Raw genomic sequence first — 13550 nt, forward strand, 5'->3', positions numbered from 1 at the left:
TTGTACAATACAATTAAGAATCTGTAAATATATGCAAGTGGTGCACAATGTCTTGTGTTATATGTATGTCTGTGTCTATGATTGTATCTATATGTGTGACTGTATTAATTGTTGTGTTTTTGTTTTGTTTTTTCCTTGATGCAGTCGGAAGAAAAGAAAAACTAGACAATGTGAATAGCTATGCTAATGTGCTGGTGCATATTTGCATATTTTTTGTTCATACATATTTTGTTTACACACATGAATAAATCAGATCAATTTAAAATAATCAAAATACTTAAGAAAAAAAAAGAGAAGGAAAATTGATTGTTTGATTATCTATTTTACTGCACACCTTTATTTTCTCTACCCAACAAGTTCAGCTAACATGCTCATCTATGAACACCTGACCACTCATGGTCCACGCCCAGTTTGAAAGTTTTTGGTGATGTCACAATGTTGGCAAAGGCATTGGTTTATTGTGTGTGTGTTATCATTGATAAACGGGGCCTATGGAAGCAGCAAGCCCCAGCATGCACGACACAAACTAAATACAGTACAACTAATTTTACACACTTGGCACACCTGACGTGAACCAGCTAAAACCTGACTGTCAGGTGAACCCTCCCCCTCTCCTGTTGTAACGTACCTTGGAGGGCCCGTTGGAGTACATCTGAATCATGTTCTCGGCGCCCTGTTTAACCTTGAGCTCGATGTCGTTCTGTCTTTTCAGGGCGGCGAGGCGGCTACTGCTCGTGCACATTCTGGCCTCGCTGTTAGGGGTATCTGGGGTCAGAGGGCATTCTGGGTAAAGATGGGAAGAAAAAAAAAACAAGACAAGTACAAGTCAGCACCTTTGGGAAACAATCACAGACATAACTCCGTATGTGCTGCTGGAATCTGGCACAAATTTGCACCCACTGCAAATAGTAACTTGCATGCATGTGCTATTTTTGGCTGCCGGCCATCTTGACGTTAGCTAAACAGTCCCGCGGCTCGGAGAAGTGACCTATAACTTTGTTTACTCAAAACACATCAGGTAGCAACTTCAGTTGTCACATAATGTAACCAGAGAGAGCTGCTGTTTATAATTCAATGAGGTCTGTTAGCACACCACTCAATTTGACTTTGCCTCTCAACGCAGGAGGGAAAAAAAGACGAATCCACAACTTTAAAATCAGGAATTTCAGATGACACAACTTTTTTTGTTCCATTGTACAGACAAAAACATGGCATTAAACACATCAAAGGTGAAGAAGCCAGGGCTAAGTTTTCCATCTCCTCACTGGCTCTGTTCTCTGTCCGTCCTAGCTTTAACAGCAGAGGGAAACCCTGCAGTCAACTGCAGAAAACAAAAACAACACTAAACCACAAGTGTGAACATGCAGACAACTACCAACGCCACAATTGCATCACTGTGTATGCAAATGTGGTTTATTCACTTATGACAATCCAATATATCCAAGGCTGTATCATTTTGTTTTTATAGTGCTTGTGTTGTTTTATGTTTATTGTTTTATAGACTCAGTGACATATACTATATATATATATATATATATATATATATATATATATATATATATATATATATATATATACTGTATATCCATACACACTGTACAGTGACCCAAAATGAAAACAGAAACGAGTGTCTTCCATTCACAGTTTTGGGGGATAAGTTCATTGCATTATTGTGTTTTCTTTTTTGTCATGTCTGGACTCGAAAGGTGCAGAGAAAACCCCTCCCCACATTGATCACTACAGCGCAAAGCAAAACATTCTCACAGACACACACTTGTGAGGTGGGCAAAAAAACCTGCCTGACTTCTCCTGACTTGACTTGCAAGTTGAGTTTCAGTGTCTCTGCTGTCATAAAGGAGCTCAGAAAAAGTCCCAATGTGGAAACAAATGTGCCACATCCAAGACATTATGCCGATCAGGACCTAACATTATATTCATAATTGATGGTTATTGTTTTTTTATTATCTCAATTCTCTTGTTTTATTTAAGTCCAAAAAGAACAAGTCACATGATAAAACAAAATTTCCAGCATATACAAATAAATCTCTTATTTCTAAAGGTGTCCACAGTCCACTAAAGTGAGCTTGAATTTTAATGTGAGTTACTCTCACAGACTCTGCCAAACAGATTACAATAACCAGCAGGCGAGCGTGTGATTCATTCACTTTGAATGTTTCATCAAAACACCGTCTAATGGTTCTTTTGAACACCTGCAGGAGACGAGCAAAAGGAAAGCATGTGATTCTTTGAACTGAAAGTCCAAATGATTCATCTAATGACCCTTAATAAGCCGAGGGAGCATCACTGCAGAGGTTTCTGTTCACGGGCAGGAGGGGAGGATATCAGGCTTTCCGGGGCAACCCTCTCATACACACACACACACACACACACACACCGAGGACAAGACGGGAAACAAATTGGGCATTTCCAGACCAGTAGAAAAGTCAGAGAAACCAAGTGAGAATTTGACAGAGGCTTGATCGCAAAACTGAAAATCCACAATGCCTGATGAAGACCTCCAGTATCACGTGAAAGCCGTTAGTGAAAATGACAAAAGCATGCCTCGAAACACGCACGCAAAACTCTCTGTGTATGTCATCCAGTCTAGGTTCGGGGCTTTCCTCTCCGTGTGGGGATGATGTGGTTTGGTCAAGGTCACAGAGAGCCAAGAATTTGAGGACCCCTGGCCACCACCCTCCTCCCCTCCTCCTGAACGCGGTTCAGCCCACGCTGGGCTGGAGGACAAGACAGCGAGCTACCGAATAGCTGCAGGGCTGATGTCACTGCTGGACGGCTGACAAGGGGAACCCTCCCTCAGATTAACCCCATCTGTATCTGATGTGAAGCACTGCTAACAATACTCTCTAAACAATTACGTCATGATTTAGAGGAGTGGACCTAGAGCTGACCTGGGCGATTGTTTCTGGGGAAGTGATGCGATACGACGGCTGGAAGGAAAACTGACTGGACACATATTTAGGGAGTAAAACTGTTGAGATTTCATGTTACGGAGACTTGACTGGTGACCCCCAGCGTCAGAGCTGCTGCCGCCGCTCCCAGGCAGGCGCTGTCTTGAGTCGGTCCATTTCCAGCCTCGGCTGAGCGGCGGAGTATAACCAGAGCCCCCCCTCAACTCTCTCCTGGAACAAAAACACATTCTGGCTGTTTGCAGAGGCACAGCGAGTCCTTCCTACTAATTCAGGAAACAAGTGCCGTCTCTAGCGGATTCGGGAGCTGAACGCATTTCAAGAAGTTTGTGAAATCCGTCTCATGACCAGAGGAAGCTGAGCCGCACTCGGTCCCTCTCCATCATCTCTGCGATGGCCAGCGCAGCGAGCGACATTCCGCTGGCGTCTCGTCACTAAAAAAGAAAGCCCTCGTTCATCAGATACAGGGTCGCAGAGTCAGGCTAAATTTGTTCCCACTTAAGATAACCATTTACCAAGACAGCCTCCCTTCAGTCCCCACAGCAAACGCACATGCACGGCACGCACACACCCCTCCTCATCTCGCTTCCTCATGTCAACTGTGGTGGGGGGATGTGATGGTAACGGCCGGGCAGACAAATACCATTCCGTCTCTTCCTGAATTCACCCAGACACTCGCCACCAACAAAGACTCTATAAGGCAACTACTGTAACAAAACCACGCTGGACGCACACGCACACACACACACACACACCGCTGTTGTGGTCAATTCTCTCCAAATTCCATTGTTGTCGACAAACGCACAGGAGCGGGCTTTCAGCGGCCTCGGAGGGGAACAATCGACAGCTCATTGTAACTGTCGGTGGAATGTGGAATGCAACAATGTCGGCCTCTGGAGAGTGAGTCACCTCCAGTGTGCTCCGTGTGTGTGTGTGTGTGTGTGTGTGTGTGTGTGTGTGTGTGTGTGTGTTTATATAGGTGTTGTTCTAACACAACACTGCCAAAATGATTTATGATAGTGGTACTTTTGAAGGAGATGGGAGAAAGATGTGCGAGTATGGGGATTGCTCTTCTGTGATGCTGAACGCTGAACTCGAGGCTCCTTGTGACGGATGGAGCCGAGACGCTTCTGGCTGTGAGCGGGAGGAGTCGTTGTCACGTGGAAATGGCTGCAGGCAAACCCGCCAACCCAGGACTGGATTACAGTTGTCAGTCAGATTCACCGTGTGGAGAAACACTCCTGAAAGCTGTAAAAAGCGTAAAGGCGGCGTAGAGGCTATGATGCGTTTCGTCTTTTGTGTTGGGCCTGACAGTTCATCAGTTATCAAAACACCCTATTTTTATGTCAATCTCAGGGATTAAAGCAAAAAAAATTAATCTACCTTTTCATAGCATCCTGAGAAAAAGGCGCAGTGAGTGGTCTCTTCTGCTAAACAAGATTAGGATATTTCAGTTAGTCTGCCACCCACTTTTCTTTGGTCCTCCAGAGAGATGTGTTTTTAAAGAACATGTGCCAATGACAGACAAGAAAACATTTCAGATAGCCACGCAGAGCTACAACAGCACAACTGATGATGACAGAATGCTTTATGTGCAGCTTGGGATCACATAACATTATCATTAACCGACATTCAACTTGAAATTTAAACCTCTTATCATTTTTATGAGGGTAACAAACTGATAACTGCCCAAACTATTTTTTTAAATCCTGATTCAGTTCAGTCTTATCCATGTGCCATGCTCTCTAGTTCTCACACCACAGCCCTCTGTTGTCCAGAGCAGCACCTTATCTCAGGACTCGCCACCATTCAACAACGACAACAACACAGCTGACCAGATAGCGTTGAATCTGCTAATCATAAGCTATCATACGCTATCATCATCAGTTTAATAATTACCCACAGGCTATTCAAGTAGATGCCCCATACTAATACCCACCTGGCAGAGAGACTGTGAGTGTGCATTCATCTCATGTACGGCCAATTTGGAGTCCAACTGATGGAAAGCTGTTGTAGCTGCAAACAACTCTTTCCCGTGATCTACTTATCAATCGACTCATCTTTTCTAATGAGTAACTAACCTTACAATCTCCTGCCCTGCTACAGAAATGAATTGTGTAAAGGCACATGCTTTACAATATTACTTTTGCACAGAAGTCCAGCACAGCACTCTTTCCCATACCTTGATTTATTAGTGGCGGCCTTACCACCATATCAACATTGCTCGCCACATATTGATTTTTTTTTGTATTATTTCACAGATAAAATCTTATTTCATTGTAGAGTTATAGAACATTGATTTGCTCAGCCCTTCATTTCTCCCTCTCTCTCACAAATGCAACAACACACTGATAATGTGCCCGTCTGTTGAACACTGGGAGCAGGATTAGTATGAGAACTGGTTGTGGTTGTGTGTGTGTGTGTGTGTGTGTGTGTGTGTGTGTGTGTGTGTGTGTGTGTGTGTGTGTGTGTGTGTGTGTGTGTGTGTGTGTGTGTGTGTGTGCGCTGGGACTGGGCTCAAAGTATGTGATGGACCCTCACCTACTACCCCACAGGTATGTGAGCGTTGTTATTTATTTACTCACCACAATGCACTTGGAAATAGAAACATTTAAAATTGGGTCTCTTTTATATATATATATATATATGGTGCCGTATTAGTTTATAATTAATTTACAAAAGCCCCGCCCCTGGTCAGCGACCGCTCCACCTCACTGTGTGGGAAACGCTGCTCTTGTCTATGTCATCTGCCTTTACTCCTGGTTAATGTTTAGTAAATCCTCTGGGGCGGTATCACTGTCGTGCTAGTGTTGTTACCTTGCAGCTCTTCGGGGTCTTTGACCACGATGTGGGCGTTGAGCTCCTGCAGCTCCTGGTGAAGCTCCTCAACCTTCTTGTTAGATTTTTTCAGCATGTTGTCGACATAAGCCAGGCTCTTCTTGTCCGTGGTGACCTGGCGAGAGAGGAGGGAGGGATTTGAGTAGTTCCACTAAAAACAAAGATTTACAAGGAAATTACACCGACTGTTATCGTAAAAATCAGTGTACCAGTCATGGGGAGGATTGCTGAGTCACCGAAGACAGTTACATAATGTTTTCTGAGATGCTGGGGGAGATGTGTCGTCATGTCTGTTTTAGTTTGGCCTTGAAGACTAAATCAGTGATTATTACCTTGCGCAGGTTCTCTGCACCTTCTTTGATCTTCAGCTCTTTGCGGATCTCGCGGCGGATCTGCTCCTTGATCTCGTCCAGCTTCTGTTGGACCATTGTGTCGGACAGGTCCAAGTTGTGTCCCAAACCCAGTCGCTCCGCCACCATCTGGCCCCTGGCATCCCCCTGAAGGACAGGAGAGGAGGAGAAGGAGAAGGAGGAGAAGGAGGAGGAGGAGGATGAAAAAGAGGAGATAAGAGGAAGATGTGGAATGCAAATCAGAGGTCAGTGAGGGAGGAGAGTTAGGAGGAAGAGTAAAATGGGATGCCAGAGAAAGAGGAGGAGAGGACACACAGAGGTCAGTGAATCAGTCAACAAATACTATGTACACTTTGAGTAGCATTCAACCAACTGAAGTTATCAACATAAACTGTCAACAATAAAAGAAAAAAAGCTCTGTGCCAAGTTGCAATGTTTCAAAACAACTATTGCTTCACAAAGAGGCATGAATTTCCACTTTTGTCAGCTGTAAAGACGGCAGGAAACAAGTGATGACAGCAGCGGCAGAGCAGGCGCTCGCTTTCTGATCATAACGAGTGAATGTTTCTCAAAACCTGCTCGACCCATCCTGATCATCACGGGATCAGTGACATTTTTCTACTTTCTCACCACACTGGACACGTTTCAAATGAGTGCAACTTCAACCTATGACTGAAACGTACTGACAACAAGCTGAGAGGCTGCCCCACGTGGGAGCTCAGAGGTCAGCCTGGTGCAGCGGTGTGTTTTGAACTTCAGCGGGCCTCTGTACGCCGTGTTTTCACCGCTGCTGTCAGTCGCCATTGACCTGCATCCTTAAAGCCGTCACCTTAACTAAAGAGGGATTAGAAGTCACTTCCTGAATGGCTTCAGCTTCAAAGGTCAGCATGAAAACAGTGGTGCGCTGGTGACGCTCCGCTGGTTGATCAGAGAATACATCTGCCCGCTATCTGAGCCCTGTGAATAATCACTTTGTTCCCTTTATTACACAGTTAGTTCATCAATCTCTGTTCCTTCTTTGCTTTGAAAATACATGCTAATTTCAAATATAAAAGTGGGCAACATGAAGTTTTCATTTTGTTCCATGGTTGGAAATATCACCTAATTAATGAGCCATAAACAAACCAAATCAGAAACCATAATAAAAAAGCCTGCAATCACTATGGATAAACTGTAATTGTTCAATTAGCCACAATCTCACACACAGTTATTTTAACACCCATAATGCTGGGGACTATAACAGTCAAATGTCACATTGTACGTCACTCCAGATGACAGATAAACTCAATGTGTAAAATGCAAGTTAGAGTGAAACACACAGCTCTATGGAAGTCTCTGAAACTGTGCCAACTTTGCCCCAAGTACGCAGAGATGAGCTCATCCCATTCATAAAACCAGGACATAATAATGTAATGTGAAAAACAACATGGCCACACTGTGACTACCACGAGATCTGTGTCTTATTGCATTTAACCCGTCGTGATTGTGTTATAAAGGAAGGAAAACACACATTCTCATTCACGCGTCTATATATAGACTTCATGCAATTTGCTTCCATTCGATGTTAAAAATCACAACCGCTTCCTTGGTAAAAAAAAAAAAAAAAAGGGGGGGGGGGGGGGGGGGGGGGATTGATTCAACAGGAAAGAAGTTATGGCCTTTACTAATCCTTTCTTACCACAACTTCATCAGTTTCGTCCAACTCGTCTAGATCAGTTGAACAAACCAACCCACGCATGTTCTGTCGGCCGGTTAAACTGTCAGCACAAGCAACTCCACTGAAGCTTTGTCGTCTGGTAGAAGCAGCCCCATCATCCTCCATCATAAAGCTTAAGCTACACCATAGCTGACAGACGCTCCATCGACGGCCACGCTCATTCAGCTAGTATCTGATTTTCTTCAGCTCTACTTTCATTTTGTGCTTTCTCTGTCTCTCTATCTCTCTCTCTCTCTAGACCATTGACATCAACAGGGGAAGATAAACCGTCTGAGCAGCGACGGCCAAATCCCTCTTAGCTTCTCACCCAGTGAGGTCAGAGCAGCCCAGAATGGGACCTAATCTCACTCCAGGGAGAGGACTGTGGCTAAAATTAACTCAAGTTAAAAACATAACATTGGACGTCCATTGTGCCCCCCCACCCCCACCCCACGCCCCTTAGAAAGCAACCTGTGTGGAGGAGGAAAGGAAGAGAAGCTCTTGACATGACACCCCGACAACGACAGGAAACTGCAGAGCACAGTGAAGAATAGAGTTCAGGTCTCGGTGCAGATAGTGGTGGCGGAGTCCGATGATAGCGAAAACAAAAGCTCATCCAGAATTCACCCAGCGGGACGTCGCTGTAAGACACAAGCCTCCACATGGAGCCTAGAGAGGTAAGACACCTCGCCTCAATCAAAACATCTCTCAGCACCTGCAGTCTTCATCATATTTAGTTTGGCTATTATTAAATCTGTCCATCGATTGATCATCAGATTGATTACGAGTCAGGATCTGGGTGGATTATTCCCTCGGCTTAACAATCACCTTGGGGGAAATCCCTGAAATCACCTCCTCTACTAACAGCTGATAGATTTCTGATGGGAAATGACATCATATTATTTGCTCAAGGGAGATTTCCATCGGCTCAGTCATTCCCTCACTCTTGTGAAACCGCCCCCACTCTTCTCTCTATAGGTGCTCACTTCAGAGGAAGCTATAGTTCGCACATATCCTGGTCCAGAGGCTCCTTGATGACTCATAGGTAAAATGGAGGTCACAACTCCTGTGTGTGTGTGTGTGTGTGTGTGTGTGTGTGTGTGTGTTAGTGTGCTGGGGGGGGGCAGCTCTCTCTCTCTCTCTTCTTCAGCTCACTGCCCTGCAAAACTTGTTTGCACTGTAACTGTGTTTGCCCACTGTGGTATGAGGACAGCAAGAGGACACCCAAAAGGGCCTGTTTCACTGCGCAACAATGCAAGGAAATCCATGAAAGGCCAATCAGATAAGGTGGAAATAAATCAGCCGGTCGACCCACAAGGCCTGCGTTTTAATTTGAGATCAAACAAAGCAGCTATATTCAAAGACGGGGAGCAAGCGCTCATTTGCAGGATTGGTTTCACCTCTGGTTTCTCTGGAACTGCAATACTTCCTTGACTTGCTCTTTCACCTGCATTGGCCTTATCTTTTTTTTTTTTGCTGCCTGTATGTATTGCCTCGTCAGGGGAATGACGCCACACCAGCGACTCAAGACTTATTAGGTTCAAAGACAAGTGAAGCTTGAATTGTAAGCAAATGTTTCCACTCCCAGCACAATGCAAACAGTTTGTGATGGATGAAGGGAACTTGTTCTTGTCAGCGTGTCTCTGCTGGCTGCTCTGTGTAATGTTCAAGGCTCACAACATGTGAAAAGACTCAAACATTGTAGCCACACTTGGGCAATATTACATAAAGCTGAAGGGGTGTTTCAGATATAGGCTAAGTTAGATGAAATCAACGCTGCTTGCTCCTCTAGAGCAGTCTGTAACTTTCCCAATTTAAGATTTGTATTTATTAGTCAGTTGATAATATTCTCACACAGGCAGCTATTAACTGCACATTGAAGTCCTCAAAAAGCTCTTTTAGTGTGTAAGATGTGAAAGGAAACTGTGAGGTAAAAGCAAACATTAGGCCTGAAGTGAACCTCAAGTGTAAGCAGGTTAACTTACTGTTTAAGCCTGAACGCTCCAAGTCCAATAACAAGAGCTCCATTCAGACAATAGGACAATGGAAAAGTTGAGGCCACTATCCTGGTCCATGCTTAAAAAAAGCCATGCCCTTGCCATTTCTGCACGAGGGCCTATCTCACCCTAGCCCTACAACCTGACACCCAGTCGTTTTGCCCCACAGCTGGCTGCAGAGCGATGGCCACAGCCTGGTGCTTTGCTGTGACCAGAAATAGCCTCGCAGGCTAATAAACGCACATACTACAAACACAGCTCTCACATGAGCCTCACATACATCCCCATGCCAAGTCAAACTGTGTAGACAATGTCTTATACTTCGGGTCGGTGTTAATGGTCACGGCTGAGCTACACAGAGAAGCGCTGTAGTCTGCACTGAAACACCTGTTGCTCTGCTGAGATTAACTGGTCTTCACTACATATAAACAACCACAGTGATTACATCTTAAAGTTTAGCTGGCTTGGTCAATCAAAGCTAAACATAGACACATCTTTTAATAGTGGCTTCAAGAAGCCTTTTGGTATCTTTGAAGTCCTAATAAAAAATATACAAATGATTCATTATTACCTCATGAATACTACGTCTGCCTGGAAATGTGTTATCACCTGTCATTGACAGAACACATAATCCTAAATGTTTACAACATCCTTGCAGGTACAATTACATGCCAGCTATAACTGACAGGTCAATCACTACACACACACACACATATTGCCCATATATTGATAAGCTGTGAAGATTAGTATTAGCCTACTATTAGTATGTGATATTAGACGAGCCTGCCACTGTCTTTGTACTTGTATCTGTGTGAAGAGCAGAGTACAGTTCACTACACTTCACATGTTATTGACTGTTATTGAGGCGCTTTAGCATCAAATTGCCTCTATGTGACATAGCTACATCAATATTGGTATAATAATCCTATATACATATAATAAATCATGAAATCACTGCATCAGCCAACTTGAGTTTCAAAATAATTATCATCCATACACCACCTCTGTGATGAGATCACAAATAAAGTTTTTAGCCATCTATGTTCTCATGCTCAGTAGGAAACAGATGGTTTAGCCGACACCTGTTAGGGGGGTTAGCTGCCATCACTGTTTTCAGACGCAGTTTAAAATGGGCAACTGTGACAATTTAATTTCATAAGCCATAGGTAGGTGATATTGTTCCTCGGGCTGGGTCATCCATAATGTCACTGGTACAGCAATAGAGCAAATACCTGTGGTGACTGGTGAGTGATTAAAATAAATGTTAACATTAAACATAATGAGCCATATTATGAGGTAATCTGTTTCAGCCACAGCATCACTGATTTGACAACAGGGCATCACCACCTGTTGCCTTGGTGATCAGTTTCGGTCTGCACCAGCCACCTGAAACATATAGCCTAAATAAAATATTTTATTTTCCCTGTGTGTCAAGCTTTGCTACTATATCTGCTGTAACCTCCACCCTCCCCTCCACGCTCTCCATGAAGATGAATAATAGCATGAGTAATCAGACTGGTCTTAGCTTCACAGTGAGGCTTATGGAAGATATTGCTAAAGCGACGCTTGACTGCACCACAAATGTGATTAGATAAAAGTTTCTGGATGAGCTGAAGTACCCGGACAATATATTTTGTTTAATCAGAAAGATTTATTCTGGTTCTGACGTCACTCAAGTGAAACCACATTAATCAATGAGTCATGATGCCTGTTCATAGGCAATAATGAGACATGGCTCTCGTGCTCACTTTCACCCACTCCTCTTTTAAAAACACACCAACTGACCTCACCAGCACGTTAAAACAGATGTTTCTGACCTTTCTGTAACATTATGGTGACATGTTGGAAGTTCATCCGGTCTGTAACGTGTTTGAAAAAACTTTACGCCAAGCAAAACAGTGAACACTTGCTCCCCCCCCCCCACACACACACACACTTTGTTCTCTTTACATATTATGCTCATGATAAAACTTTACAATAGTCCGGTGGGTGAGCAGGCGGGAATGTAACGTTTACTTCCCAGCAGCAGCAGCAGTTACCGCAGGTTAACTGAACGTCAGTTAGGCTACAGACCTGTAACGTTAAACGTTCCACAACCTTTATTCATCACCAACTGAAGCAACGGTGACGTTAAAACCGTTTCGAACACTGGCGGCAACGTTAATTCACCCAACGGTCCCCGAACAAAACCCCCGGTTGGAAACTTGAAAATTCAGGGATATAAGTGAGTTTGGATAATTGTTTCTCCCAGGCCTCAATCCATGGATAATTCCCAGACAACCCTTTGGGATCTAGCAGAGGCCCCTTCACTTAAATTCAACGCCGCAGACTCGAAGCGACTCGACTTTAATGAAATAAAACTTTATGCTAACTTGTAACTGAATCTCTGAAGTAAGTTTGCGCACTTTCCGCAACAGTTGTCAACTTTTCCTACCTGCACGGAATCGGCGGCCATCTTGGTTTTCGCCTTTGAATCAAATCCTACGGGGAGAGAGGAGGGGAGGTGGAACTCCAAAAACAAGCCTTGTTTCAAGTTTCCCTCTCTGGCGACAAAAAGACGTGACTATTTGGACCAAACCGTCGGTCATCTCGGGCACATAGGGCTTCCCATGTCGTCTTCACTCTAGTTTTACGCGGCCACACCGTCCTAGTGGGGTCCCGGAGGGTGGACTGGTGCTCATAAATAAAAAAAAAAGCTGAGGCATAAATCTGTCCCAGTGCAGTTGGAGAAAGAGGCGGTGGTTAGTGTGGAAGCGTCCGCCCAGAGGAGCTGCAGTGCCGCTGCTGCCGCTGGGCTGCTCTCAGCCCGGACAGTCAGCACACGTGACCTAAAACTCCATGCCTCACCTCATCACCTAATATCATCACTGCTAACACTCACACATGTATCTATGTGGAGACCAAGAAACCCTCCACAACTTTATAAAAATGTGTTCGTTCCTTTGTGGTGGAAAAAGTATTGAGTATTACAATCAATTAACAACACACCACAGTGCAAAAGCAGCAACTTCATAACAGGCAGGCCAGACATAGCAGCCTATTCAGAAAAGTGTATTCACAACTTTAAAAAATAAAACTATTCATTATGTTAGCTACATGCAGCACTGGTACAAGGAGATCCTTACTTGTGTGCAAGTAGCTAAGCCTACTTTATAGAAATTACCGTTACTTAAAAGTTAAAATATTGCAGTAAAAGTACAGTTAGTTTCTGCAACTCCTGTCATATTAGGCTATTTAATATTTTCTAGTGTAATGTTTTAGTTTATAGGGGTGAATATTTAAAGAAATACATTTCAGATATGGCACATGCATTAAAGTTTTAAAAAATCCTCCAATGCAAAAAAAAGTAACTAATAAATAATCTAAATTTAATCTAATTCGAATAGATTCACACAATCCTTTCATAGTGTGTGACTGCTGGATTAATATTATGGATGCATAAATAAGTGATGTAGCATTTTAAAGGATCCTCCTGCAGCCATAAAATGAGAAAACTTTAAAAAAAAAAATCAGTCTGAAACATCCTTACTCAGAGCTCTATGCGAGGATCAAGCCCCAGAAATGCCAGATACTGCATTTCCCAGAAAATCACCCAACATCTTTTCACCTGGTCATTGCTCACACTTTAAGTTCAGTCATCAGGGTTAGTGTTCTGACTGACCACAGAAGACATTAAACAACTGTTTCTACAATCTGAGTCCTGCTCATTATCACTTTTACCTAATTATCTCATTTGACCTTA

General features: G+C 43.6%; 1 protein-coding gene across 2 annotated transcripts in view; it reads right to left on the minus strand.

Annotated features, from left to right (window-relative positions):
- pkn2a (protein kinase N2a) overlaps nucleotides 1-12560 on the minus strand; it is a 28432-nt gene extending 15872 nt beyond the window's left edge. Inside the window, exons 1-4 of one of the 2 annotated variants that reach the window (XM_083992151.1) lie at nucleotides 12243-12560; nucleotides 6098-6262; nucleotides 5745-5880; nucleotides 629-783 (exon numbers count right to left, since the gene is read on the minus strand). In XM_083992151.1, coding sequence (XP_083848277.1) covers nucleotides 629-783; nucleotides 5745-5880; nucleotides 6098-6262; nucleotides 12243-12263 — 477 coding nt within the window. In that variant the 5' untranslated portion in view covers nucleotides 12264-12560. Of the gene's footprint in view, nucleotides 1-628; nucleotides 784-5744; nucleotides 5881-6097; nucleotides 6263-7793; nucleotides 8043-12242 lie in introns of those variants that run through there. The other variant, XM_083992150.1, reaches the window with a different exon arrangement.
- Nucleotides 12561-13550: the final 990 nt, after the last annotated feature.

Source organism: Trachurus trachurus, assembly GCF_905171665.1.
Source record: "Trachurus trachurus genome assembly, chromosome: 17".
In the NCBI taxonomy this organism is placed as follows: Eukaryota; Metazoa; Chordata; class Actinopteri; order Carangiformes; family Carangidae; genus Trachurus; species Trachurus trachurus.